We start from the raw sequence: 27,333 nt of genomic DNA on the forward strand, positions 1-27,333 counted from the left end.
CCCTCCTTGAAAGCCAGGTCATAACTTAAGGAAACCAGCAGGCAAATGAGTAAAGGGGAGTGGGACTGCAGCTGGTGCTCCCCCACCTGCCCTCATGCCTTATGCCTACAAGTGCCCTACTAGGGCCCCTGTGGTTTCTTTTTTTTTTGATGGCTGATCTTAAGGTTCAGTTAATACGTTCACCTGTATTACAATGAAAACACCTTGACATCCACCTTTTCCAGAGCCTCATCTCACAGTAATTTTTACAGCCTCTGGGAATCGAAGATTTGATGTATATATGGGGGGTGGGGTGGGGAGATAGAAACTGCGAATTCGGCTCTGGAGAAATTTGGCATAAAGCAAAAAAACCTCGTGTAAGTTTCCAGGCTGTGTCCTGCACCAGTGTCTAGTGAGCAGGGCGTTTTGGTGACTTCCAGTCCCGAGAGGAACACTGGCAGGTTGGCAAGCCTTGGAACACATACCCAGGCATGGTCTGCAGGTGGCCTGTTGGTGTGGGCGGGGTGTGGGCCAGGCTGGGGTGGGGAGAAGCAAAACAAGCAGTGGGTCCGTGTGCTGTTGCCACCTGGTGGCTGAAGAGGACGAGGCACGTTCCCTTGGTCCTCTTGGTTGTCTTGGGTTTGGTTCGCCTCCCTGCTCCCCTCCCCCTCCAAACCTGTTTTAGCTGCACATTCAGGAGGCAGTGCCAGCGGGGGAGGAGGCCTACCTGCCCTTCTTATTCAGCTTTCTGCTTCCTTCCTTCCCTTCTGGCCTGGCTTTCTATTTTTTCTCTATCTCCACCCCCTACCCTAGCAACTACAAGGGAAGCCAGTGTTTATTGGCCTCTCACTATGCATCGCGAACTGTTCTAAGCACTTCGCACATGTTAACTCATTTAGTCCTCATAAAAGCTCAGTTAGGCGGATGCTATTATTCTCATTTTGCAGGCAGAGAAACTAAGGTTCAGAGAGATTAAGTCACTCGGTCTGGTCCTGGGGTTTGTCTTCTTAATCACTACCCTGTGTTGTCCCCATGTTAACCCCGTCTAGTATGTTGAACAGACGTTTGAAAAACACAAAATCTGGGAACAGTACTAATGGTGCAGAGCGCACAGTTGGCTAGGGTTTGAGGAGATGCTTCATTTTCCAATGGGAAAAAAAACCCACAAAAAACAGGCCAGGAAAGTGGCATTAGAAGGTGCCCAGTTTCTGGGCACCCATAAATTCCCAGCAGCCCCTCAGCTCAACCTTCCCTGTCTCCTGAACTGTCTGCAGGAAACTTGTCCCTAAGGGGCAGGGCTGGAAACCTGCCTGCTCCGTGCAGCCTCCCAAGCACACCACCATCCCACTGCCACTGCCTGCCACATCCTTGGAGACGACAGGACGTGGGCCCCATGCTGCTGAGGCTCCAGCTGGGGGCGGTGGGACTGGCGGTAGCTCACCAGCCAGTGGGTGCCCGAATCTCTATGACCTCCTGGCCCTACAGGGCCCGGCTCCCTCTTCTGTTTCCAGAGACCAGGTCTCCCCCCACTCTGGGAAGACATGGCACCTCACAGAAGCACATGACGATGGTGCTCGACCCGCACAGAACTAGTTTATTCAGTAGTATGGGTGAATGAAAAAAAAAAAACAACAGAAACCACAAAACAACAAAACCCTATGATATTTACAGTAACAATCAAACTGTACAATCTGATGGTTAGTATCAAGTTAGCATCCAGCATCTTTGTAACTTATCAGTAGTAAAAGCCAGTTAAATTTTTAACCCTTTGCAAGAACTGTTGAGGGGAAAGGGTGGGTTGGGGGGGCTGGTCCATGGCAGAAAAGCCAGACACCAGCTTTACAAATGAGACAGGAACGCGGTTCTGCCCACAGCCTCTTTTTCCAGCCACCTGCTCCCAAAGGAAAGTCAGTGACAAGTCTGGGACACATGCTTAGAGGAAATGGTGACTCAAAATGAATAGCAATTGGCAAAACTGAAGGTGGGTGGGGGAGAGACGGTGAGGGAAGGCAGCCCGGAGCTAGGGGGGTGGCGTCAGGCCCCCAAGCTAGGACTGCCGGGCTCACACCCAACCCGCGATGGCCGCATGAGACCCCCTGGGACAGGACACAAACCCATCCCAACACAAGAAGCAAATAAATAAAAAAATATATTAACTCTCTCTTCGCAGGGCAGGAAGGTGGGGTGGGGGAGATAGAGGAACAGGGCCTGGTCCTTTGAAGAAGAGAGCCAATTCCAAGAAGGGGTTAAAAGTAGAACACGTCTCAGAGGCCACAGCAGGTCAGACAAAGTGGAATTCTGTCTGATTTTGGCAGGGGGTGGGGTGGGCAAGTGGAAACCAGAGCCCAGACGGGAAACCTGTGCTTGAGACCACTCAGGGCAGCTGAACCGAACCAGCACGGTATTTACTCTTCCTCCTGATCCCACCGGCCCAACAGCAAAGAAGCGCAACTTAACACATGACTGGCCGTCCCCCAGTGCAGGTCGGGCAAGAGAAATGAAGCACTTTTGGGTCAGCAAACTGAGCAAACGCCTGGGCTGCAGCACATGGCCAGAGTCCAGGGAAAGGAGAGGGGCTGGGGGGAGGCCCGGCCACATCTGGGGGCACAGGCTCCCCTCAAAATGTGTTCATGCAGCATTTGGGGGTCCGGGGGCGCTGAGTCCTTCTGCCCCCTCACCGGACAGGGCTTTTTCAGTTGCTGGGCACGGTAGTACAGATAGGGGTGAAGTGTGCCCTTTGCCCCCAGCCCCCTCACCATACTGAGGCCTGCCCGGGTGCAGCCGGCAGGGGTCGACACCCCAGATGCATGTGGCTTTGTCCTTTCCTTTCGGTGATGGCAAATGAGGGCAGGCCCCTTGAGAGTCCCTCTCCTCCCAGAGGCACAGCAGATGGGAAACTGAGGAGAGGTTGGGAAGCGTCCTGGGAGGTCCTATCCTCTTTGGGAAGGGAAAGGGGAGTCAGTTTCCAGCATATAAAAAAAATGAATCCCTGAAGTCATGAAGAGTGGAGATCCTTTTTTTAAATTCTTTTTTTTTTTTTTCTTCCTCTTTTCTGAAAAACTTTGTCTTGGAGATGTTGGCCCCAGGGGTCCAAAGTGCAGTGAGGGGGATGGTGGGGGGGGTTGGCACTAGATGGCTTTGGGTGGGGGGGAGCCCCTCCTGGCAAGGCCCAGGCTCCTCAGATGGACGTTTCATCGCTGCTGCGGCAGGTGGTGGGGAGCAGGGGCAGGATAAAGCACAAGACAGGAGTGGGGCATGAGTGCAGCTGGGAAAGGTAAGGGGAGCCTCAGGGTGTAGGAACCACCGGCCCACGGTTAATGCAGGAAGTTAAAGAAGAGAAATCTGGAGAGGCAGGAAAGGAAAGTGACAGAAAAGGCAGACAGAGGGTTAATGAAGCCAAAGGGACAGCAAGAAGCTTTCACCAGAAGAAGGAAACAGAAAAGCCAGCCCAGCTCCCCAGCCTCCCTCACTCTGCTCTCTGCTGGGCCAGGATGCACAGAGCCCAGGAGCAGGGCAGACCTCCCCAGGGCCCACGGGGTACCACAGCTGAGGGCACGTGGCCATCAGGGAGCTGGACCACACTCCGTCCATCTGTCCTAGGACCGGCACAGGCTGGGGAGGCCTGGAGGCAGCTCTGGGCCCAGCCAGGGCGGCTGCGGGGGCTGCACCCTGTCCCACCCACCCAGCCACACTCACTCGGAGCCTGACGAGTCCTCATCCACTGTGCCCGCCTTGATGCTCATGGCAATGGGCATGACCCCATTCAGCTGCTCCTGGAGGCTCTGTCGGGGGGGTGGGCGGGGAGGGGGCCCGCCCCGGCTGCCCTCGCTGGCCGAGGAGCCCCGGGAAGACCCTGTGCCCTGCTCCAGGGGCAGCCGCAGGAGGCTGCTCTTCTCACTGATGGTGGGCAGACACTTCTTCTTGAGGATGCCTGCAGGCCAGGAGGGCAGGTGCCGTGAGGGGCAGGGGGGAGAGGCAGGGCACAGGCCAGGAAGGCCCCACAGCTGCAGGGCGAAGGCAGCTATGAGGGAGCTGATTGGGGGAGCACGGCAGGTGGGGGGTTGCCCTGCTCACCTTTGTGAGGTTGGGCCAAAGGGCCTGGAAGGGAGCCCAGGGACCCCTCCCGAGACAGGGCATCTCCGTTCTCCCACGGCCGCTCCTCAGGGACCCCATTGCCACCGCTCTCCTTTGCTGAGACCCCAAAGTCTCCCGGCCAAGGGGACTTCCCGGGCCCTGGGCCCCCATCTGGTGGGAAAGGAAAGGAAGTAGATGAGTCCCAAGGAAGGCGGACAGCTAGGGGAGTCACCATCCCTGTGGAGCTTCCCAAGAACCCCAGGCCCTTGCCCTTCCACTGCTCCCTGAAGACCACAGCCCCAGTGCTGGCCCACCCTTGGGGGTGCTGTGCAGGGGCAGCCTCTCGGCCCCAGGTCCCAGCAGGCTGTCCCAGCCCGGCTCTCCGGGGAAGGGTGCCTCCTCCTCCTCCTCCTCCTCGCTGTCTGAAGAGTGGGTAGAGGCGTAGGAACCACTCTGGTCGTCCTCCAGGGACAGGTCACTGTCGGAGTCCGTGTCAGGATCTGGGAGGTCGGGGAGAGATCACAGCCGGCCCACCCCCTCTGCCCACCCCCAGCCAAAGCCAGGCAGCTGCCCTGCTGGGCCACCAGGGCCTCCTGTCCTCACCATGCTGCTGGTCTTGACCTTCCAAGAACAGGCCGCCTGGGTCCCCCAGCCCAGGGGGCCCTTGGCCAGGGTTCAGCGTGGACTCCTCCCTAAGAAGACAAGACCGTGCCGGAGGGGTCGGCTTGGCCCCTACCCCCTGGGATTCCCAGGTCCTGCCCCGTGCCCCTCACTGCTTCTGATCCACGCTGCCGCCTGTGTCAGCATGCTGTGTACTACTGAAGTCCCAGCAGCCAGCTGGCCTGGGTCTGGCAGGCAGTGTCCTCCCCTCCCTTCCTCTCTCCTCCCATCTCCAGGGTTCACCTCAGCAAGAACGGGATGTAGCTGGGCTGACTCTTGCCCGAGCGGCTGGCGCTGTGCAGGGAGCCGGCCGAGTCTCCGTAGGGCTGGTACAGCCTCCCATCAGCATAGGGGCTGGGGCAGTTGTAGGACTAGACGGAGAAGAGGAAGGTCAGTGAGTGGGGGAGAGGCCTGGGTGGGGGAGCAAAGGGAGGGGGGCCCAGGCTGGGAAGTGCCCTAAGCTCCACCTCCCACATGCCCCGGTCTGAACAAGGGAGGCCCCACATCTCTGCTGCCCCACCCCCACTCAGGGCCTGGCAGGGGTCCTAGCTCTGCCACGGCTATACCAGCCCTGTGCCCCGCAAGCACCCTGGTGGGGCTTGCGGGTAAAAGATGGCAACAGGAAATGTCTCCTGAGAGCATCCTGGGAGATACAGACAATTTACCAAAATTCACAAAGGATTCTCAAGTGCTAGGCACTCATTATCGGCCTTTGTCACTACCTCACCACATCCTTCCAAGCCCCACTGCTATCTCCCCCAAATCAAAAGCCCACCCCACCCCCACCCCCACCCCCACTCCCCGTTGCCATCCCCTTCTTCCCAGACCACTCAGATCATTTCACCACCCTTCCTACCTCCTGGAAGGGATGTAGGGATAGGGAAGGGGGAAAGCGAGACAAGAAGTATAGAGAACATGCTCCTTGGGCCTCCTGCCTCTTCCTCTCCCCCTCCCCCAGACCAAGACCCCTCTAGCTCCCTCACCGAGGTCAGGGTAGACTTGGTGGTCAGAGCAGGGTCAGGGCTGGGCTTGCGGCTGCAGGCAAACTTGAGAGCTTTCCGGACCTCCTTGCTAAGCACCACATAGGAAAGGAAGATAAAAGGGCCCTGAAAGGGGAGAGGTGCTTAATTGTTACTGGGACACCTCAGAGCCAAGCTTCCCATCCTGTCTCCATGGGCTGTCCCACAAAGCATGGGCCCCTCCTGCTCCAGCCGGGCCAGGTACCTGGGCACAATTGCAGGCAGCAAAGAGGTAGTGGAAGAGAAGGGTGTCGCTGTTGACGGAGAGCAGCGCCAGCAGCCACGCGGCACTCAGCAGCAGGAGGACAGCGAAGGAGGGCTGCAGACCTGAGCTGGGGAGAGGGGCAGGCCGTGAGTGTGGCCGTGGGGCCTCCCACACCGCCGCCCACCTGCTGCCCAGGCACCCACACCCTATACTCACACAGGGCCTTTTTTCTCAAAGCCCTGCCGCTGGGCTGCACAGGAGGCCCGGGCCGCCAGGATGTACAGGAAGACGCTCATCTGGGCAGGGTAGGGACGGGACAGGGGTGGAATCAGGGAACAGGTGGCTTCCACCCCACATCAGGGGACCTAGTGGCCTCAGTTGTTCCTAACATTCCAGCACCTACCGAGACAGCGAAGGCCACGGGGCCGGCGAAACTCCAGATGAGTGTATCATAGATGGAGAGCCAGCAGAAGTCGGGGTTCCCATAGCCCTCGGGGTCCAGGCCCACGGCCAGACCTGTGAACACAGTGACAGCAACAGGGGAAGGGGGTGGCCAGGGGCTTGGGAATCAGAGCTGCAGCCGGGTGGGCTCACAGGGCCCAGGCAAGGGGCGTGGAGGAGTGCTCAGCCCACCCTACATCCCTGCTGGCCTCCCCAGGATGGGGGACCCACCCCGAGGTCAGCTCTGGGCCTCAGAGTGGGGGGCCCCAGGGCCTGGGTTAAATTGGAGGGGTACTATGAAGGAAAACAGCCTGGGGCCTAGTGATGAAAAGCCCCAAGCCCAGAACCGGGTGGGGGTACCTGTGATGAAGGCGGGCACGCCCCAGCCCAGCATGTAGTAGAAGCGCATGGGGCCCGTGTTGACGTCGCGCACCTCGGTGAGTGCCCGGTACAGGTGCAAAGCCTCCAGAAGAGCCCAAGAAAAGGTGCAGACGTACAGGAAGTGCAGCAGGATGGCGATAACTGTGCAAGCAAACTGAGGGCCCAGGCCACTGCAGGTCAGTGACTGGGGTGCAGCCAGACCCCAGGCTCTACTTCAGGGCAAGCAGGTAAAGGGAGTCTGGGTGTTGCTTGGGAGGTGCTTTGGGGGACATCTGCGTCAGAAGGAGGTATCGCTATGATGCTGGGGAATCAAGGGGAGCTAGAAGAACCTGTGCCAGGCTCTCAGCTAGGCTCTTTCTCGGTTAACACTATGGGAACAGGGATGGAGAGTCGGGGGTTGGGACAGGAATCACAAAGGAGGACCAGAGAGCTGGAAGCTGGGGAGGGCTCTGGAAGATGAGGGGCCTCTTACAGGGAGGTCAGCCTGGTTGATGCCCAGGAGGAAGACCAGCTGGGCTAGGCCCAGTGCGGCCGTCAGGTTCCGCCGGATGCCATGCTGGTTGGAGCGCAGGGCACGCAGAGCAGCGAGGAAGAGGAAGGTGAGCAGCAGGGCGGCCAAGGTGACGCCCAGGGCCACGTAGGTCAGCATCTTCAGTGGCAGGATCTCCCCATTCTGCAGGGTGGTGGTGAGGCCCCAGGGGAATCAGGAAGGACAGGGCCCCAGCACCCAGCCCCATGCCCAGGGCTCCCCCCGCCCCACCCCCAGAGCTCTGCAGTGGGCCCAACCTCCCGCCGGGACACATCCATGAGCACGGCAAAGCTCGTCATGTGGTTGCACTGGCAGCTGACATGGCTCTCGTTGCGGAACACGACCTCACAGCCTCGGGCTGACCAGCCACCAGTCCCACTGACCCTGCGTGGGAAAGGAAGATGGGAGGGTGGGGAGTCCAGGGGCCTGAGCTTGGGGCCCAGAGCCCGGGTAGGGAAGGGCAGTGCAGGCTCACAGGATCGAATGGTTCCAGAAGACGCAGATGGGCTTGGTTCGCTCCTCCGTCTCCAGCAGCCGGAACTGCACCGTGACCGGCTTGTCTAGGGCGCGGGGCAGAAGCTCCTCATCGTCATGGACGCTGATGCTCACCACGGGCGTGTTGATGACAGGGCGTTTGGGAACTCTGGGGGTGGGGTGCGGCACACAGTCACCATGGCGCCCCTGCTCCCGGGTCCCTCGCCATTCCCCAGCACTCACCTGCCTGACCTGCGCCCCACTCATCCCTCTCCCTGGCTGCTCACCTCAGGCTGCGCTTGTCCGGGTCATAGTTATGGGGCAGCAGCCCGGCCAGTGTGCGGTAGATGATGACACTGGCCACAGCCTCCCCCTGGCTCAGCTCTGGGTGCCGCCGCTGCCGCCGGGCCAACTCCTCCAGCTCCTGGGCCTCTCCTGGGCCTGCAGGTCTGAGCACGAGGGGTGTCTCTGGGGGAGGACACGGTCACTCTCAGCTGGGCCCTCCCTGCCAGGATCTGTCCCAGCCCTTGACCCGCCCCTTGGCCACCACTGACCTCTGAAGACAGACTCGGGCAGAATGACCGTTGTCTCGAGGTCTGGGGGCCGCTCCCCCCGCAGTGCCTCATAGCGGGGCAGCTTGGCCCCGGCGAAGCTCCCCTTGTCTAAGCGCACAACCGAGATGACTAGGGAGGAGGGTGGTCGCAGGTCAGACCCCGGGCGAGGTGGGCGGGGTCCCAGGGAGTCCGCACAAACCGGCCCCAGCTTCAACCGCGGCACCCGCCTCACCGATGTTGGGCGTGACGATGGTGAAGGGGCTCAGGTAGGTGTGCCGCATGTTCTGGGCCAGGGCACTGGCGTAGGCCTCGTAGTGCTGGAGCAGCCAGGCTGTGCCGCCCTCCGTCTGCTGGATCAGCTCCCAGTGCCGCTTGTTGGCCGCATCCAGAAGGGCACTGCCCACCCGCAGCAGATTCTGGGGTAGGCACGGCCACAGTGGGATGTGGCACAGCCCCACACCTTCTCATCGCCACCACCAAAGCCCGGCCTGTGCACAGACCAGTCACCAGCTCCCTCCCCACCAGCCCATCAACGGTGCTCACCTCTGCCTCCACTGGGAAGCCCCCCTGAATCGCATGGCCCACTGCAGTCATCGGATGCTCTCTCACTAACCTTTCCTCCTCGGACACTCTCTAAATAAGCGCTTCCCAGCCCCTGTGCCCAGGCCCCACAGATGGATGGAGATATTGACTCCTCCCAGCCCCTTGATACAATTGGGCAGGGCCTCTGGTCAGAGACGCTTGGCCAGACTGTATCCCAGTACAAACATATGCCTATCTACACTTTGATATGAAAAGGGTTGGAAAGAGGTGCTCTAAATTACCCAAGTGGGGGCCATGGCTCAGGTGATTGCGCGGAGGCCGCCTCCTAGCCAAGATCTCCCCTAAGGCTGGGGTTGGGAGTGCCCCCCACTGTGCACCCAGGTTCCCAGGGCCAGGCTGGCTCCCTGTGACCCCCCAGCTGAGCAGCCAGCCCTGCCACCTCCAATGCCCACCTCGGTGAAGTGCACGTCCTGCGTGGCAGACAGCCCGAAGCCCCGCTGGGCGCTCTCGTGGGCCAGCAGCCGCGTGGCCAGCTGGTAGGCCACCTTGACGTCACTGCCGAAGTAGCCGGCCGTGTGCTGCGTGGCATTGCGCAGGAGCAAGGCCAGCCGCTGGGAGTGCCCCGAGTCCAGGCGTGACTCGTTCCGCTGCAGCCGCTCAGCCTAGGACATTCGGGCCAGACGGGGAGGGGTCAGAGCAGGAGGTGCCCAGAGAGCAGAACTGGAATTCTGCAGTGAAAGGGCCTCAGGAAAGTGGAGAAATGGCCTGCACTGCACGGCCCACTGCAGTCATCAGAAGCTCTATTTCTAACCTTTCCTCCTCAGATGCTCTCTAAATAAGAGCTTCCCAGATCCTGTGCCCGGGCCCCACACTGATAGATGGAGATACTGATTCTTCCCAGCCCCTTGATACAGAAGGAAAGGGGCTGGAATTCCAGAACCCCCTTTCTTAAAGCCAGGGAAGGAGGAGGCATATGAGACTCAGGAGGAAAGGGGGACAGAGGAGATGGAACTGAGGGGTTTCACTTACAAAGCCCTTCAGCTCTGAGAAGGTGACTGAAGTGCAGTTGAAGAGGTTTGGGGGGAGCCAGCCCCTGTGCTCGTCGCAGTGGCGCACAGCGGTCCCTGCAGGAAAGAAGTCAAGAGGGCTGGTAATGGGGAGAAACAAAGGAAGCCCCTGAGGCCTGGATGGGAAAGACTGCTAGGGGTGGCAACCCATGGGCCAGAGCCAGGGAGAGCAAACAAGGGCTTTGCCCTCTTGTAGCCCAGGTGAAAACAGGGAAACAGGTGTGTGTGTAGGGCACCAAAGCTGAAATCCCTCCACAGCAGCCCAAACAAGGGCACTGGGAGCACAGGTCTCCCCCAGCCCCCACATATCACTGTCCCCTCGCCAGCCTCCACCTGTGCTCTTCTGCCACTTGCTGTCTCTGGGTTCTGCTCATCGCCAATCCGAGGACCAGAAAGGCCCCCATACTGGGGCTGGGACCCCCATGACAGCACCCAACGCTCCCTACTCCCCAGACTGTCTTTCCAGGGGTGTAATCCAGTAGCCAGGTGGTGAGCTGGCTGAAGAGAGTGACCCTGTCTGAGTTATCTCTGAATCCCTAGCACCAGCCCTGGGCCAGGCACACTGCAGTGTTTTCAGTCCTCTTGTTAAGAGTCCAAGATGCAGACACCCCGGGCAACTGTGGGAGAAGGAAGGACAAAGAGGGGGTCTCCAGGTCCTAGAGGACAGAAAGCAGGGTCCCCAGGATCGACAGTTGGGGGCTTCCCGCCATCGCCCCACTGGTGGTAGGCACCTCCTCCTTCTCATCCAAGTCCTCCATAAACATTCGAGGCCTGCAGCACCTACCAAAGGAGCCTCTGGGGCAGGGGGCTGCAGCGGGCAGCCCAAAGCGGGTACGGGGCCACCAGATCCCAGCCTCGATCGCCCGTGGGCAGCTGTCGTAATTCACTGCAGGGAAGAAGACTCGGTCACCCCAGGGGCAGCCCACCCTCTGCAGCTTATCCAGGCCCCCCGAACCCGCCCTCAGCCTCCTCAGGCCTCCCTGGACACAGGTACCTGGCACACAGCAGGGAGGGCCGCCACACCCCCCCTCCCGGGAACCCCACCTTCACAGCCGTTGGTGGTGACCTCAGCAAAAGGGTTGTCACAGCGGTCGCACTGGCGCCCGATGACGCCTGGCTTGCATGGGCACTGGCCGTCCTCAGGGTCACAGACTCGGGACAGAGAGCCCGTGGGGTAGCAGTCGCATAGGAGGCAGGTGGGGCTGCTGGGGGGGCGGTAGTGGTTCTCCTGCAAGGATGAGGGAGTAAGGGTGTCACCGGCTCAGGCTCTCTTCCCTGGATGCCCAGCTGTGGCCCCTCTAAAGTGAGGCTCCTGGACCTCAGGTCCCCCAGTAGTATTTAAAATATTTAACAGCTGGTAATGATTTAGAGTCTAACCGATAGACGATATGCCAACCAATCAAAACCAGCTACACGGTTGCTTAATATGTGCACAACCTTTGACCAGGGTGAACCTAAACATTTGGAAATGGACAGAGGTGATGGTAGTAACTTATTGTGAGAATAATTAACAGTGCTGGATGGTGTGTGAGTGGGGTGGAAAGGAGAAGTTTAGAGTCATGTATGTCACCAGAAGGAAAGTTGGAGGTTAAAACATGGAAATGTATAACACAAGTGAATCTTGTGGTGGACAATGTCTGTGATTAATTGTACAAATACAAAAAAAGTTCTTTCATGAACTAGAACAAATGAATGATACTATTATAAACAACTAAAAATAGAGGAATATATGAGGCAAAATGTACCTATTGCAAACTATGGACTATGGTTAACAATAATATTTTAATATTCTTTCATCAACAGTAACAAATGTACCACACCAATACTATGGGTCAATAGTGGGGGCAGGGGGGGAGGATAACGGGTATGGGAGGATTTGGGTTTTCTTTTTTATTTTTATTTCTTTCCTGGAGTAATGAAAATGTTCCAAAATTGATTCTGGTGATATATGCACAACTATGTGATGATACTGGGAGCCAGTGATTGTACACTTCAGATGGTTTGTATGGTGTGTAAATATATCTCAATAAAATTGCATTAAAAAAAAAAACAGGCTACAGACAACTGGTATAGCTGGCCCAGTGCTTAGTGTCCCCCCACACCCCAGACATACAAGGACAGTCACCTCTCCCTGTTAGAGCAAAAGTGCATGGCCCTTCTGGAGCATGGAGCACAGAGACCTAGAGGGCTTCCGTGGAGCCTGGGTGGGGACAATTACCTTGCAGTGGCACTCGCCACTTGTCTTGTTGCAGTCCGGGTCAAAGCCTTTGCTGACATCACAGTTGCACGGGCCGCACATGGGGTGTCCCCACCAGCCGCGGGGGCAAGGCTGGTCAATCCTGCAGAGAGGGGTGTGGGCAGGCGTGAGCTCCTTCTGCCAGTCCTGCTGCTGGAGCCACAGGTGGCCCCTCTGACCACGGCTGTGGCTTAGCCAGGCTCTCGGGGCTCTGAGGGACATGCCAGGGGGAGGCAGTGGCCACTGTGACCTGCTGCCCACATGCTCTGGTCCACTCACCTGGTCTCACAGTATGGCCCAAGGTAATTTGGGGGACACTCGCAGGTGTAGCCATGGGGGGCACTGGGCTTGCGGGTACACACAGACTGGTGCTCACATGGGTTCAGGTCACACACGTTAGTACAGTTGTTGCCATAGTAACCTGGACCAGAAGGAACAGAGAGGCTCAATCCCCAGCCTCCCCCCAGCACTGTCTCCCTTCAAACCCACCTTCGTCCACCGCTATCTGCTCTAAACGCCATGCCAGTTGGCTAAGGCTACGCAGCATAGGAGACTGATGTGCAGAGAGGTGATGTGAGTGACCCCAGGTCACAAAGCAGAGCCAGGATGAGACCCCAGCCACCCATAACCTGCCCCATTTCCTGGGTCCCTGGCATACCCGGATCACAGCTGCAGGAATAGCTGTCCCAGTCATCGCTGCAATAGCTGTTGGCGGGACATGGGTTTGAGTCGCAGGGGTCTGGCAGGCTGCAGCCTGGTTCCACGTTGATGCTTTCCCCACGGCTGGGGTCCAGACTGCTAACACCCTTGGGTGTGTCGCTTACCCGCACACCCTAGGAGGACAGGGGCAGTGCCGGCCCTCAGTGGAGGGGACCTCCATGTGGTGGGGGCGCTGGGAGGGCCAGGGCACACGCTCACCTGCAAACAGCCCCGGAAGCCGCGGGCCACGCCACTGGCTGGCCCAGGCACGCCCCCCACGGTGATGTTGCTCAGGTGCAGCCCATGCAGCCGGGGGCCCAGGTTGCCCTCTGCCCGCTGCTGCCCATAGTCGAAGGACAGGATGGCATGGCCAGGGCCCCCACTGGCTCCCAGTGCCAGCTGAGCATGGTGCCAGTCACCGTCATTGGCCCGGCCCGGCTCCAGCTGTAGGGACGAGGCCTGGAGCCCTGTGCCCTCCACACTCAGCAACACATGGCCCTCCCGCAGCTGGAAGCAGGAGAAAAGAAAGAGAGGCTCAGTGGACCGCCTTGGTCTACTCTTCTGCCAACCTATCATCCCCCTTCTGGACCACCACGTCCATCCTACTGCCCAGCTGAGGCCATAGAGAGGAAGACGATTATTCCCTTTGGGCCCCAACAGATGGCAGCATTGACCGACCAGATGGAGCCAACCACCTCTTCACTCTGGGGAAGACCAGTCCAGCCATCTCCCCATGCAGCCCCTGGAGGCTACTGCAGCCAGGGGCCCACCTGCAGGGTGATGGTGCTGCGCCCCCTGGTGACAGCCTGCAGCAGGACGCCGTCGGCCTGGCGCGTGCGGAACATGAGGCTGAGGTGCCAGGGCTGGGAGATGGGCAGCGAGAGGCCGTGCCAGGCCACCAGGCTGCTGCCCAGGAAGCGCTGTGGGTTGGCCATTTCTGGGGAGGAAGAGAAAGGTAGACTGTGGAGGGGCGGAGCAGCAGCCTGCCCCAGGAGGCGTGATGCCCAGGGAGGGTGAGTCCCCAGGGAGGGAGGGCCCTGCCGCTGCCAGCACCCCACTCCCCTGCCTGGCTCCGCCCTTCAGAGCACTTACCTGCCCTGTTCCCACCCCACGCTGTGCCCAGGCCTGCCTCTGACTGGGCCCTTTGTCTCCTGTGCTACCCTCTCAGGGCTCTGCCCCAACATGCTTTTCCGCCCACACCCTGTCCCGTGCCTGCCCTGACCCTGCCTGTGCTCCCAGCACTGTGCCTGGGTCTCAGCCCCTGGCGCTTGCCCCTCCTACCTTGGGCACAGCTCTTGCCCCCAAAGCCCAGAGGGCACTCGCAGCTGAACGTGTTCCACTGGTTCACACAGGTGCCCCCATTGTGGCAAGTGTTGCTGTCACACACATTCCTCTTGGACGGGCAGCCTGGAATGGAGAAAAGGTGGGGGTGGAGATCAGTGACTCCAGGCCAGAGCTCCAAACCGAAAACCTGTGATCATGGCTGGAGGGAGCTTTGAGACCCCCACCTGCTGACCTCCCCACACCAGGCCCAGCCTCTGCTCTTTGCACTGGGCCCCTGGCCTCACTCCTACCCCTGGGCCCCTGTACCCGGCACAGTGCCGTTGTTGGCGATGAAGTCGGCCATGTCCACGTGCCGGCTGTCCACCTGCAGGTTTCTCATGCAGCCCACAAAGTGCCGTGTGCGGATGGGGAAGCTCTCGGGCAGGTCAGGCACCCCGCCCAGCAGCAGCGGCCCAGTCAAATCCAGGGACCTGGGGAGCAAAAATTGTGGCAGTGTGAGGGAGGGGGCAGGAGCTTCTGGCTCTTCCCTCCCCCCACACTGTGCCCACCAGGCCAGGGAAAGAAACGGCCTAGGCAGGGTTCCAAGGGGCCCTGCAGAGCAGTACAAGGGAAAGGGGGACACCCCCAACCTGAAGCTGCTCCCACCTCTTACCCGCCGCCTCTCCAGACTGTTCCACCAGGCCTTGCTCTAATTCTCCAATCTTGCCTTCCCCAACCCTGAGCATTGGCTAGGGGAAGCAAGATGAGGGAAGGACCTCATCTGGCTTGGTTTCTACTCCCGAGCCCCCTAGGGTCCACCCTTCACACTTTCACTCCCCACCTGGCCCTGCACCACACCCCGTCCCCTGGCCTCTCCCCTGCTCACTTCTTGCTGCCACCCTGGGTTCCCTGGGCAGCGCAGGAGTAGTTGCCCAGCATGGCTCCAAAGCGCAGGGCCACTCCTGTGTCACAGCCATCCACAGTCACCACGGCTACCTTCTGCTCAGATGGGCCCTGGGGGAGCCCCGTCTGGCCCAACAGTGGCTGTGGACAGGGAATAGTGGAGAAAGGAAACAGGGCAGAGAGCCCACCAGGTTCAGGGGCCATGCACAGAAACAACACCAGCACACCCAGAACTTAGCACTGCCCAGGGCGTTGGGAATGTCCCAGAGAGGTGGCAAGTTTCCACGCCCTCCCCTCCTGCAGCCTGGAGTGCCATCCTCAGCCTCTCCAGAGGCAGCACCACTCAGGTCTGAGTTGGAGGGCAGCACTTGAGCCAAGAGCAGAACCCCCCCAACTCCTCTGTTCACCCCCCACACCCACCTTGTTGTAGTACTTCAGCTGTACCGTGTGCCACTGGCCATCACTGACCCCTCCAGGCACGAATGGGGAGATGGTGGTGGTCGACTCCCCTGGGGAAAGGACCAGGTGAGCTGGGAAACCAGAAAAGGGCTGGGAGGGGCACTCGTGGAAGGGGCTGGGCCCAGGTTTGGCTGGGAGAGTGACTGGGGGGAGCAGTCAGGGTCTGAGAGACACAGGGCCTTGGGGACAGGGGCAAGGACATGCAGTGACCAGGCTTACCTGCGGAGAAGGTGAGCTGGACCTGCTCCTGGATCACCTCAAGGGCCACAAAATCATGCTTCTCATTGAAGCGGCCATTGTACAACAGCAGCCCATCACGCTCCTTCGTGGCAAACCTGATCAGGAGTGGGGGGTGGGGGCAGGGAATGGGGTGCCCACCTGGATCCTCACACCTCAGCCATCTAACCAGCACCCAATCCACCCAGGACTCTCCAGAGGGCTGACACCTTTGCCAAGGCTACGCGCACGGAGCTAGAATGTGGAAGATGGGGCCAAACCAGGACCCTGGCCTCCTGGCCTCCCACCCTCAAGGATGGGATGGGTGGGAAGGGGTCGGTGGACCACAGTGGGCGCAGAAGGTCTGCTGGCAAAATGCACAGGCAACTCCATGTGCAGACCTGGCTTTGCCAGCTACTGGTTCTGAGCCCTTTCTGGGTCTCAGCCGCCTCTGCCCAACCTGTCTCTTTGTCTGCAGGGCAGAGGGCACCCCAGGCTCCCACCATGTGCCCCACACCCACCCCCCCATGCTCAGCCAGTCCCAGCCACTCACGAGAGGGCCAGGGTGAAATGGAAGCGCTGGCGCAGGCCCCGGAAGGTGATGAAGGAGCGGGCAGGGAAGCTGCGTGTGGTCACCTGGCAGAAGGGCTTCTCGAAGTCTCCAGAAAGGCAGTCGCACTTGAAGCCGCCCACCAGCAGGTTAACACAGGTGCCCCCATTCTTGCAGACACCCGGGGTGCAACGGCCTGAGCGGGCACTCACCTCGCAGTGCTCACCTGCAAGAGCAAAGGTGGGCTGAGCACCAGGTGCTCGAGGAGCGGGAGGGGAACTGGGACCATCCCTCCCCATCGTGATACCTCCCATGGACTCCTATTACCCTCAGAATAGTTCCAAACTCTCCCAGGCACCCCCACTTCCCCTCATGTGTTCACCTCCTCTGAGATCTAGAAAGCCCCAGTCCTTCCCCCTGTTCCAGTCTCACCATAACCCCAAGCACCACTCCCTCCAAACTCCCAGTCCCTTCCGTATCCCCGCTCGGGCCTCACGAGCACCAGCCCTGATCCTAGTAGCCTTGGGTGCGATGGCTACCGAGCAGGCCTGGGGATGCTCTGGCCCCTGTGGAGATAAATGTACATGGAGGGGAAGGGCCTGCAGGGCAGCAGGAGAGGTGTTGCCAGCCCTGCCTCCTCCCCTCTGTCCCTCCCTCCCACTGGTGCTTTTGTCACTGTTAGGCAGAGATCGGTTTTCCTCCCTGGGGATGGGACCAGGCTTCCATGTGGATGTGTCTGAATTATGGGGGGATGGGGAAGGAAGCTGGGGAACCAAGTAATGGGGCAGGGAATTCCCACTGAAGATTTCTGAGCCCTGGAGATCAGACTAAGGAGCTCTATGCACTTGGGAGATGCTTCCAGAAGTGGGGACTTAGTCCTGGGAGTGGCCTAGGATTCAATGGAGGAGCTGAAAATTCCAACGATATCAGATAGGAAAATCCACCCCTTTCACTTCCTCACCATTCCCAGATTCTAGAGATAGGTTCTCAGCTCCCATGCCTAGTGACTGGCTCTTGTTTCCATGGAAACTGTTGTTCGCCTACTCTAAGCGCCCCCTCCCCATCCTCCTGGACAAAGACTCCCCTTCCCCTCCCCCAAGCCCACCCGTCTCCCTCTCTCCACCCACAGAATCAGCAGAGAGAACTCAAGTCAGGCAAGTTACCGGCAGGAAGATGCAGCAGGGAAGGCAGTGGGGCCCACCTTCCTCAGACGGGGACTGCCTGCCTACCTTGCCACCATTGCTAGCAGAGCCAGTGAGCATGGCTTTGGAAGAGAGGGAGCAAGGCTTAAGGCATCTGGGAAGGAAGGTTCATGGGGGAGAGGAGAAGGAGGTGACCTGCAGGGAGAGGTCAGGAGCACTGAGCAGAGGCACTGAGTACCCCAGGTGGAGGCTGGGTAGGAACCCTCTGTGTAATGACCCCAGGTTACAGGCCAACAGGGAGGTCTCCTGGCCAGAGCCCCTTCTGCTGAGGGCCACACAGGTGCAGGGACCTGCTGGAACACTCAGTCTAATCCCTCAACCAAACCATTTCAGTTTCCCCAGCTCTTCTATGCTTTCCCCTCAGTACTTGGAGAGAAAAGTACTAGCTGCATCTCAGAAAGGTAACTTGCCCAAGCAGTGGGAGAGGCTGAGTTCTGGCTGAGTCTCATCTGGAAGCAAACTGTGAGAGAACTGGAGCCAGTCACCTAATCTCAGCGTGCCCTTAAATCAGAGCTAACACTTTCCACAGGCCAGCTCTTTGCATGTGTCAATTAAATTAATCCTCACAACCACCCTAGCAAGTAAGTAGGTTCAAAATCTCCATTTTAATATACTGAGGCACAGAGAGGTTAAGTAATTTGCCCAAGGTCACAGAGCTACTAAGTGGCAAAACTGGAATATACATTCAAGCAGATTGGCTCTAGAGCTAACCCTAATCTTAGTTACACTGTGCTGGTGTGTGTGTGTGTGCACGTGTATGTGTGCAGGGGGTTGGGGAGTGGGAGCAACTTCTGCCACTTGGCCTTATTTGTATTTGTGACTCGGCCCCCCAGGAGGCCCCCTCCCTCGGCTCACCTGTGTAGCCATCGCGGCACAGGCAGGTGTAGCCGCCCTCGCGGCTGCGACAGCGCCCGTGGGGGCCGCAGGGCCGCGAGTAGCAGAGGTCCACCTCGGTCTCGCAGTAGTCGCCCGTGAAGCCGGGCGGGCAGCGGCAGCGCAGCCCCCCGACCGGGTGGATGGGCCGGAAGAGCACCGAGGAGGAGGCGATGAAGGGCGCGGACGAGTCGAAGCGCAGCACGGACACGCAGCGCATGTAGTTCTCGCAGGGCTCGCGCAGGCAGATGTTGTCGTCGAAGGGCAGCACGCGCTGCGCCGAGATGGCCGTGAGCAGGCTGCGGTTGAGGTACAGGCGCTCCTGCAGGTCCTCGGAGGGCAGGAAGGGCGGCCCGCCCCCCGGCCCCGGCGGCTGGCCCACCGACAGGCTCACGTTGAGGATGTGGCCGCCGGGGGCGTCGGTGTCGCGCTGCACGTTGAAGACCACCACGTGGTCCGGGGGCGTGGCCAGCGTGGCCGCCACGGCCTGGATGAAGAGGCCCAGCAGCGGAGACAGGAAGCGCTCGGGGGACATGTCTTCCAGGCGCAGCGTGATGCTGTGCGTGAGCATCTCATCCGTGATGATGGTGACGCGCAGCGCGCACTGGGCGGTCACGCTGTGCACGCCGTCTGCAGAGAGGCAAGTCACATCAGGGCGGTGGGGAGGGCAGGGCTGCTGGGGCCAGAGCATGGGGTAGGCCCTGTCCCGGAAGGAGGGCGCCAGTGGGGGCTGAAACCCAGCCTGCCCGTTACTGCCTTGCTCACCAAAATGGGGTTCCCTTTGCTGATTTTGCAAATTGTCGCCTGTGGGCAAGTCATTCCTTGAGGTTTCAGTCCCTATAGGTGCTTAAGGGGATTAAAACTTCAGAAGCACTCTTTACTTTTCCAAAACCTTCTGTTGCAAAGCTGGACACACCTTTTAATGTTTGTGCACTTTTCCCTGTCCAAGCCCCAGGTCCTGCTCCCTGATACCAAACTGGGGGCTTCCCTGAACAGGAACCCTAATTTTGTCTTTTTCTTACCTCTCTATAGGGCCCAGAGCCCCATGAGAGATCCTCAAAAATCATCCTCCCTCCTTCCCACCGCACCCGCCCCAACACATCCATAACCCTGACCCTAGCTGTGCACCACTCCAACCCTCTGCGGCTGGGAGTGGGCGGGTGTCACGGGGAGGGGGGGGGTAACTGGGTCAGTGGGCCACGCAGTCCCCCTCCTACCGAGCCCCATGGCTGCTTGGGTGCAGGCCCGCTATCCCCATGGCAACGCCCCACACAAAGCTTTCCTCCCGCCCAGCTCACTGGGCCGCTGAGGGTAGTCCAGGGGGCCCCACCCCAGGAAATCCAGCCAAGCCACCTTAGCTGGTGGCAGCACCACCCACTGCCCTTACGCTGGAGGTAGGACTAGATGAGGGGTTAGTGGGGAGGAACTGGGGCCAGAGAAGAAAGGGCCTGGGCAACTTTCCACCCGGAAACTCCAGAGCCTGCTGGGCCCACCTCTTCCCTGGCCCTAGGGCCTCTGGCAACTCCTCAACACACCCGGCTCTCTGGCTGTCTGCATCACACATGAATGCCTGTCACACCCTCAGGGCCATACACTCACTTATAAGCAGCTAAGTATTAACGCACACTTGCTGGTGTCTCATTCCGCCCACACACCCATACTCAACATCTAAGCTCAGAAATGCCACACACACCTGAATGCACATCCACATGGCAATGGATTTTATTTAGCTCAGGAAGGAACACTGGGGGCCAAGAGGAAAGGAAAATGGCTTGGGAGGGCTACAGAGGAAATTCGTATTTTTATTTACTACAATGCCTTACACATAATATATGTTCAGTTCAGTAAAAACTAAATGTTGATAAGGGTCTATTCAGTCTCCATAGTGAAGAAATGGTCTTTAAAACTTGGCTGCAGGGGCCCCGATTAGATATAAAACAGACTCTCAAGCAGGTACGGGGCAGGAGTCAGTGTTTCTAAAGTGGAGTGGAATAAGAGAGCAAGGAATCTGGAAAGGATTTTGCTTCTATCTTGTACCTACTCGAGGTCACTGATACCCAATGGCTCAGTTGAGCCTGGGAAAGTTGAAGGCAGACACCCCTCAGCCACGTCCTCAGCTCACTGCCCACTTGCCTTGCAGCCTCATTGCTTGAGACTGCCGTGGCTGCCTGCTCTCACCAGCAAACCTGCTTGTCATAGCCCGTTTCCGCTCCTCCTGCTCTTGCCTCACAGCCACTGCACAAGCTGTTTCTTCCTATCTGTTCCCCCTAGACACTAGCCCGCAGCCCTCCTAGTCTTCTGATCTACCCTAAACTCACCTATTGCAGGAAGCCCACCTAGATTTACACCTTCAGGCTCTACTTTCCTCACCCTTTCAGAATCCTCTGCATTCAGGTACAGAGCTGGCTCAGGGCTCTTGTGTACTTGGTGCCTCTGCCAGATGATTCCTTGATGGGATATTCTCCTCTGGGTGAAAGCAGCCCCAGACTCTACACACAGTGCCCCTACTTGATTGGAGTGGGGTGGGGAAGAGACAGCAAGACCACTGAACAAGAGAAGCCTCACTACCCCTCACCCTGAGAACAATCCTTTCTATGTCCCCCTGCAGCCTCCCAGACCCCATCTGCGCCCCTCACCCAGCGTGTCTCTGTTGCTTCCCATCTGGTCCACCATCTGTGGCCACCTGCCCCCTCTGCTATTGTCCCCTCTCCCCAGCAGTCAACACACTGCTCTCTCCTTCCTCTTCACCACTCTCCCCTGCTTTGACCTGTGTGGCCCATCAGGTGCAAACGCAGTGGTGGGAACAGGGTGGGAGGTATGTTACCTAAGCTGTCCTCCTGGACAGGAAACACCACCTATGCCCAGAGCCCAGCCTGCCACATCTAGAAAAGTGCCAGGTCCCAGGCTGCACCTGAATCCAACTCTAAGCCTCTTTCCCTGGCAGATGTGCCCGGGGAGGCTGGAGGCCTGGAGAGGATGTGCCACTCTGGTGGGCCGACAGGCCATAGGCAGGAGCTCCAGTGTGTCCCAGAAGAGGAAGAAAGAGGCAGGGAGGATTCAGGTTCCAAGAAAGCCATTCGAACCATGCTGGGACAGCTGCTAGCAATAGGGAACAAGGGAGGGAGATGACAGAGAGGCATAAACACGGAGACCAAACAGGGGAAGACAGAGACCCAGGAAAAGAGCCAGTGATGGAGAAAGTGGGCAAGGAGGAGAAAACCATGCACAGGAGATGGGGGAGACAGCAATGGAGAGAGGCAGGGCAGCAGGGGCCTGCAAGAAAGGCGAGACTAAGAATAGGAGAAGGAAAACAAAGGGGCAGTGGGAGTCAATTCCCCCTCGCCCCAGCCTCCCTGAACTTTGGGGTTGCCTTGGTGATTGCCTCCAAGGGTCAGGGCCTAGGGGAGGGGGGTATGGCCAAAGGGTCTGCCGAGGCACTCAGAGCTGCCCTTAGCCTGATTCTCCATTCTAGGGGGAGCGAGGTCTGGGTTCTGCCCTGGTAGGAAACCAAAGGCTGGGAACAGGACCTCCCCTGCCCCATCCCCAGTGTCCTGCCATACTTGCCTAGGGCAGGTGGGGGGTGGAGGACAAGAGGGAGAGACCCTTCTTTTCTACCCCGTTCCCCCCACCTCAAGTCCCATGACACAGATCAGGATCTGGAATACAGGAAATCCAATCTTCTACTTACTCCTCCCAAGGAGGCATCAAGAGGCCCAGAACCTTGTCCACAGTCCCTAAAAGCCCAGGCTCCCTAGCTCCTGGGACCACCTGAGGGGTGGGGATGTATTCCTCACTCCCCTCCAGGTCCAGAGGCCAGCTCGGACTCCCTGGGGGGTGGGGTGGGGGGGTGCTAGGCTCTTCTTTTCCTCCCTTCCCTGATGTGTCTGAAGGCTGAGCCCCACCTGGCTGGAGAGGGGGACCCTGACCCACCCCTGCGGGGTTCAGCTAACAATGGGCTCCTCGTGAAGGTCCCGGTTGTTCCCAGGCTTCGGGAAGAGTCTCAGCTCTCTGGGTCTGGTCCCTGTCTCTCACTCCCCATAGCTGAAGGAAGACAGCATGCCCCCCTTCCGACAAACCTCCCCCAGGGCGTCTGTCCGGGGTATCTGCAGCTGAGCGCTTGGCGAAGCAGCAGGAATGCCCCAGCCTGGGCCCTGGCCAGGCTCCCACGCCTCTGTGACTCTGCTCTCCGGTCGGGTGCCTTGGAGCCCAGCAGTCCCCTGACACATCCTAGTCCCGACACCTCATTCCCTGAGCCCAGGCTGGTCAGCTAGAAGACAAGGCCTGGTGCCCTAAGAATAGCCCATGGGGTGGCCAAGGGGCCCGGGAGGCCTCAGCCTGCTGCAGCTTCCTCGCAGCCCCTCCCCCAAGGCGGACCCCGAACCAGGATCTCTGACAGTGGGGTCTGTTTGGACACAGACAATGAGCTCTAGCCTCACTTCCTGCAGGAGCTCTGGAGCGGGGGAGCCAGGCCAGGCTCTTTTCTGCCTGGAGGGAAAAGAATGTGCTAGACAAAGTCCTGGTCAGCTGGTCTGTGGCTCGGGCTGGGAGGGAGAAGGGATCCAGACCCCTTGGAGGCAACTCCATGCCCCCAGGGGCATCGGCTCTGGATGAGATCACAGGAATATCCCATCGGGTGTGAAGGGGTGTGGAGGGGCCCCTCTTGCCCCTCCTCCACCACAGTCCTCTCTCTCCCTCCCCCAGCTTCCCTGGCCCCCCAGTCTTCCACCCGCCTTTTCTCACAGTCCTTGGCAGTCACTGCCAGGGCAGCCCCGGATCACTTCCCCCACCACGTCACAGGCTGGTAGGCAGGGGGGCGGCAACCGAAGCAGCCCAGCCTAGCCTGGGGTGGCAGGCGGGGCCTGCACCAGCCACCAGGGTTCCTGGGGCTTTTTCCCAGGCTAGTTCTTACCCACTCAACTTCTGTGCCAGGCACCGGGCATCGAGATGGGTCAACAGCTCCTCCTTGGATGGCTTCCCGCCTCCAGGGCCTGCCCAGCCCCTCCCCACGGGCCCCCACCCCCACCCCAACGTCACCTGGGCCCTTCCTTACCTGACACCAGCACACTCATGATGGCCTCCAGAGGCCGGTTGTTGTCCAGCGCCCGGCTCAGCCTCAGCTCCCCTGTGGAGGCATTGAGCAAGACCAGGCTGAGTTCGTTTCCCCGCTCAAAGCTGTAAGTCAGGCTGTCAGAGACATCGGGGTCATGGGCAGGCACGCGGCCGATGGCACCCCCGGGGAAGCTGCTTGAGCGGTTGGTGATGTAGTTGTTGAAAAGGATCTCAAAGTTGCCCAGCACTGGTGGGTTGTCGTTGCGGTCAAGCAGGCGGACGTGGACGGTAGCCCGGCTCACCAGGGGGGCTGATGTGGCCTGGATGACCAGGATGTACTCAGGCCGGTCCTCGTAGTCTAGGTCCACCAAGGCGGTCAGCTCCCCAGAAAAGATGTCCAGCTGGAAGACCTCGGGGATGTTGCCCTCCACGATCTGGTACATGATCTGGGCATTGGTGCCTTCATCAGGGTCCGTGGCCGTGACTCGGGCCACAGCCAGCCCGATGGGGCTGTTCTCTTCCACAAACACGTCAAACTCATCCTGCTCAAAAACAGGTGGATTGTCATTCACATCCAACACAGTGACCGTCACTTCCATGGGTGTGCGGGCTGGGGGCATCCCCTTGTCTACCGCGTATGCCCGCAAGACGTACTGGGCCACGTTCTCACGATCCAGCCTCCGCAGTGTCCGCACGATGCCTGATGTGGACTCTACGATAAAGTCCCCATCGCCATCATCACCCCCTTGGAAGGTATAGAAAACCCGGCCATTGAGGCCGGAGTCTCGGTCAGTGGCTGAGATCTGCAGGACGCTGGTGAAGGGGGGCACGTCCTCATAGACGCTGCCCTGGTAGGAGTCCCGCAGGAACTGAGGGGCATTGTCATTCACATCATTCACCAGGATCTCCAGGTAGGTGGTATCTGACTTCTGGGGAATGCCGTTGTCCCGCGCAGTGATGGCCAGGGTGTAAGACACCTGGTCCTCGTAGTCCAGCTCGGCCTGGGTGGTGACAGCCCCCGTGTCTGCATCAATGCGGAACTGGGGGATGCTGTCCTCCATGAAGTAGGTGATGCGGGCATTCTCACCCGTGTCCTCGTCCGTGGCGCTGATCAGAACCACCGTGGTGCCTGCAGGCCGGTCCTCGTTCACGTTTACTGTGTAGTGGGAGCTCTGAAAGACGGGGCGATGGGTGTTGGCGTCGGTGACATTTACCACGACTTGTGCCGTGTCCTGCCGGGTGCCATCAGAGGCGGTAACGGCCAGGACATACTGCCGCTCGAGTTTGTAGTCCAGAGGCAGGGCGAGGGAAATCAACCCCCCACCACTCTGGCTGGTGATGGAGAAGCGGTTGCGGGTGTTGCCACTGGTGATCTGGTAGGTGATGACGCTGTGGGCATCACGGTCCACGGCCGACACCGTCACCACGCTGGTGCCCACAGCCGCGTCCTCATTCAGCCGCACCATGTACTCTGGTTGGGTGAAGGTCGGGTTGTTGTCATTGACATCCAGGATGGTCACGCTGACGCTGGCTGAGGCGGTGAGCGATGGAGTGCCGTGGTCTCGAGCTTCTACCCCAAAGCTATAAAAATCGACCTCCTCCCGGTCCAGCTCAGCAGCCACAGAGATCCAGCCCGTGCCGTTGTTGATGGTGAAGGGAAAGTCGTGCCCGACCCCGGCGAGGTGGTATTCCAGGCGGGCGTTGTCACCAGCATCAGCATCGATGGCCTGGACGTGGAGAACCAGGTAGCCTAAAGGGACACTCTCCAGGACAGTAGCCTGGAAGGGGGTGCTGACGAAGATGGGGGCGTTGTCATTGATATCCAGGACCTGCACTGTCACCAGACCAGAGACGTTGGAGAGCGGGGGGCGGCCGCCATCCTGCGCCCTCACCCGCAGCGTGTACTCCTTCGTCGTCTCATAGTCCAGGGGGCTCACCACGTCCAGAGCCCCAGTCTGGGCATCCAGGTAAAACTGGCCCCGAGCGTTGCCACTCATGATGCTATAGTGCACCAGCGCGTTGCTGCCCTTGTCTCGATCCGAGGCCGTGACCCGAAGTACGGGGGCCCCTGGGGTCACATCCTCCCGTACCTGGACCACGTAGCGCTTCTCACTGAACTGGGGAGCATTGTCATTGTCATCCTCCACAGACAGGAAAACAGCGGCGGTGGCGCTCCGTGGACCGGGGTCCCGACCCTGGTCACTTGCCTCCACTGTTAGCTGGTAGGATTCTACCTCTTCCCGATCCACAGGACCACGGGTTCTAATCACGCCAGAGCGGGGGTCAATCTCGAAGACTTCAGAGGGGCTGCCCCCAGGCCCCTCCAGTAGGCGGTACAGGATATTGGCATTGGGAGGGGCGTCGCCATCTGTGGCCCTGACAGTGAGCACCTCGTAGCCAACCTCCAGGTTCTCCCTGAGGCTCTCCTTGTACTCCTGCTGCTCAAAAACAGGGTCGTGGTCATTGGTGTCAGTCACCAGGATGGTGAGCGTGGCCAGGGCACTGCGACGGGGCAGGCCATGATCCTGTGCTGTGACCCTGAAGACGTGGGTGCCCTTGGTCTCACGATCTAGCTCCTCGGCCGTGGTGACAGTACCAGTCGTTGGGTCCAAGGAGAAGAAATGGTTGGAGCGGCTGTCGAAGAGGGCATCCATGGTGTACTCAAGCCGACCTGCTTCGCCCTCATCTGGGTCTATGGCTCGCAGGGAAGCCACAGGGGTACCTGCTGGCTGGTTCTCCGGCACTGTGGCCTGGTAGCTGGGGGGCTGGAACTGGGGGGCTGTATTCACGTTCCTTTTTCGACGCCCACCCATGGATTCTTCTGCTGGCCCTTCTGCCCCAGGCCATGAGGCCTGCTCCAGCTTGCAGGACTGGCATCTCAGCCGTGGGGCCTTTAGGCAAGGGTGCTCCTGGGTCAGGGTGAGCTTGCCCTGTGGGGAGAGGTGGCCTCCAATGCCCAGGAGGCGGCAGCTCCAGGGGCAGCCTTCAGGGGCTGGTGGCAGGGGGATGTGGGCCCCGGATTCTGGGCACCAGACTCTCAGGCCATCATGATGGGGCACAAGGTGGCCAGTAAGCTCGGTCCCCGTGGCCCTACAGCGGGTGGTGTACAGCCAGAGATTCGAGGCTGAGGCTGGACAGAGCCAGCCCACGGGGGCACAGGCCCCCGACGAGCCGCGTCCCCCGGGTCCCAGTGAGCGACAGGGCCCCACTTGGTCTCCCAGTAGTGGCGGCGGCAGCAGCAGCAGCAGCAGCAGCAGAAGCGGCGGCAGCGCTGTTGGGAGGGTGGCGCGGGCAGCCAGGCCCCGCATCTCTCCCTGCTCCCGGCCAGCCGGGTCAACGGCGGCGGCGGCTTCTCCTCCGGCTCCTGCCGGCCCCGCTGCCCCTCATGCCCAGGCCAGGGCGCCGGTCCCCGGGGGCCGCCCCTGCTCCCCGCGGGGCCTGCGCCTCGGTGGCTCGGCGGGGCCCGGCACTGGGCTCTCCGACGCGCCCGGACTCCCACCGTTCCCCGAGCCCGGCCCGCGCGGGAGTCGCCCGGATCACCGCGGGCTGGCGCCGCGCCTCCACCTGCGCGCTCGGCAGTCTCCACCTGCGCCCGCGGGCCCTGCGGCGCCCCCGGCCCGGCCCGGCCCGCGGCTCTGGAGCCTCCGGGCGCCCCCTCCTCTCCCGCGGGATCGCCCGCCCCGACCCTGGCCCGGCCCCGGCCGCCGCCGACCTCCCCGCGCCGCCCGCTCGCGCCCCGCGTCCCCGCCGCGGCTGCTGCCTGTCGCCGCGGCCCCGGGCCCAGCCCCGCGCTCCCACGCCTCCCCGGCGGGCGGGCGAGCTCTGCAGAGCCGCGGCGGCGGCGGCGGCTCATTACCATAGACCTGCTCGCGCCGCCGCAGCCCTTAAAGCCCTTAAAGCGGCGATGCCGGGCGGCGCCGAAGCAGGTGGGCCCCACCCAGCGCCCTCCTCCTCTCG

At 60.1% G+C, this 27,333-nt stretch overlaps 1 protein-coding gene across 4 annotated transcripts; it reads right to left on the reverse strand.

Annotated features, from left to right (window-relative positions):
• Window positions 1-1,617: 1,617 nt before the first annotated feature.
• Window positions 1,618-26,713, reverse strand: CELSR2 (cadherin EGF LAG seven-pass G-type receptor 2). 4 transcript variants are annotated; one of them, XM_037826467.1, is made up of 34 exons: window positions 23,378-26,713; window positions 18,310-18,957; window positions 16,256-16,478; window positions 15,706-15,821; window positions 15,448-15,536; window positions 15,011-15,168; window positions 14,452-14,615; window positions 14,143-14,268; window positions 13,632-13,798; window positions 13,081-13,368; window positions 12,821-12,995; window positions 12,442-12,583; window positions 12,145-12,265; window positions 10,971-11,154; window positions 10,711-10,812; window positions 9,889-9,983; window positions 9,312-9,521; window positions 8,549-8,732; window positions 8,317-8,445; window positions 8,050-8,230; window positions 7,764-7,931; window positions 7,546-7,672; window positions 7,232-7,432; window positions 6,739-6,913; window positions 6,341-6,453; window positions 6,154-6,233; window positions 5,938-6,064; window positions 5,697-5,819; window positions 4,957-5,084; window positions 4,657-4,745; window positions 4,368-4,553; window positions 4,054-4,224; window positions 3,676-3,910; window positions 1,618-2,916 (listed from the first exon to the last, which is right to left on the reverse strand). In XM_037826467.1, exons 1-34 carry the CDS (start codon window positions 26,682-26,684, stop codon window positions 2,910-2,912), a joined length of 8,739 nt encoding a protein of 2,912 aa, XP_037682395.1. In that variant the 5' UTR covers window positions 26,685-26,713; the 3' UTR covers window positions 1,618-2,909. The 4 variants fall into 4 exon arrangements, with proteins under 4 accessions (XP_037682395.1, XP_037682394.1, XP_037682393.1 ...); XM_037826466.1 differs by having other exon boundaries at window positions 1,618-3,176; XM_037826465.1 differs by having other exon boundaries at window positions 1,618-3,179.
• Between the last annotated feature and the right edge of the window lie 620 nt (window positions 26,714-27,333).

Source organism: Choloepus didactylus, chromosome 2 (assembly GCF_015220235.1).
Source record: "Choloepus didactylus isolate mChoDid1 chromosome 2, mChoDid1.pri, whole genome shotgun sequence".
Classification (NCBI taxonomy): Eukaryota; Metazoa; Chordata; class Mammalia; order Pilosa; family Megalonychidae; genus Choloepus; species Choloepus didactylus.

Excerpts from the sequence above, each read along its gene's own strand:
- CELSR2 (XM_037826464.1), bottom strand. The coding sequence starts at position 26,684 with ATGCGGGGCCTGGCTGCCCGCGCCACCCTCCCAACAGCGCTGCCGCCG. Across the intron at positions 14,269-14,451 it reads CAACAACGGCACTGTGCCGG|GCTGCCCGTCCAAGAGGAAT; the intron begins GTACAGGGGCCC and ends TCTCCATTCCAG. Across the intron at positions 7,673-7,763 it reads TTCTGGAACCATTCGATCCT|GGTCAGTGGGACTGGTGGCT; the intron begins GTGAGCCTGCAC and ends TTTCCCACGCAG.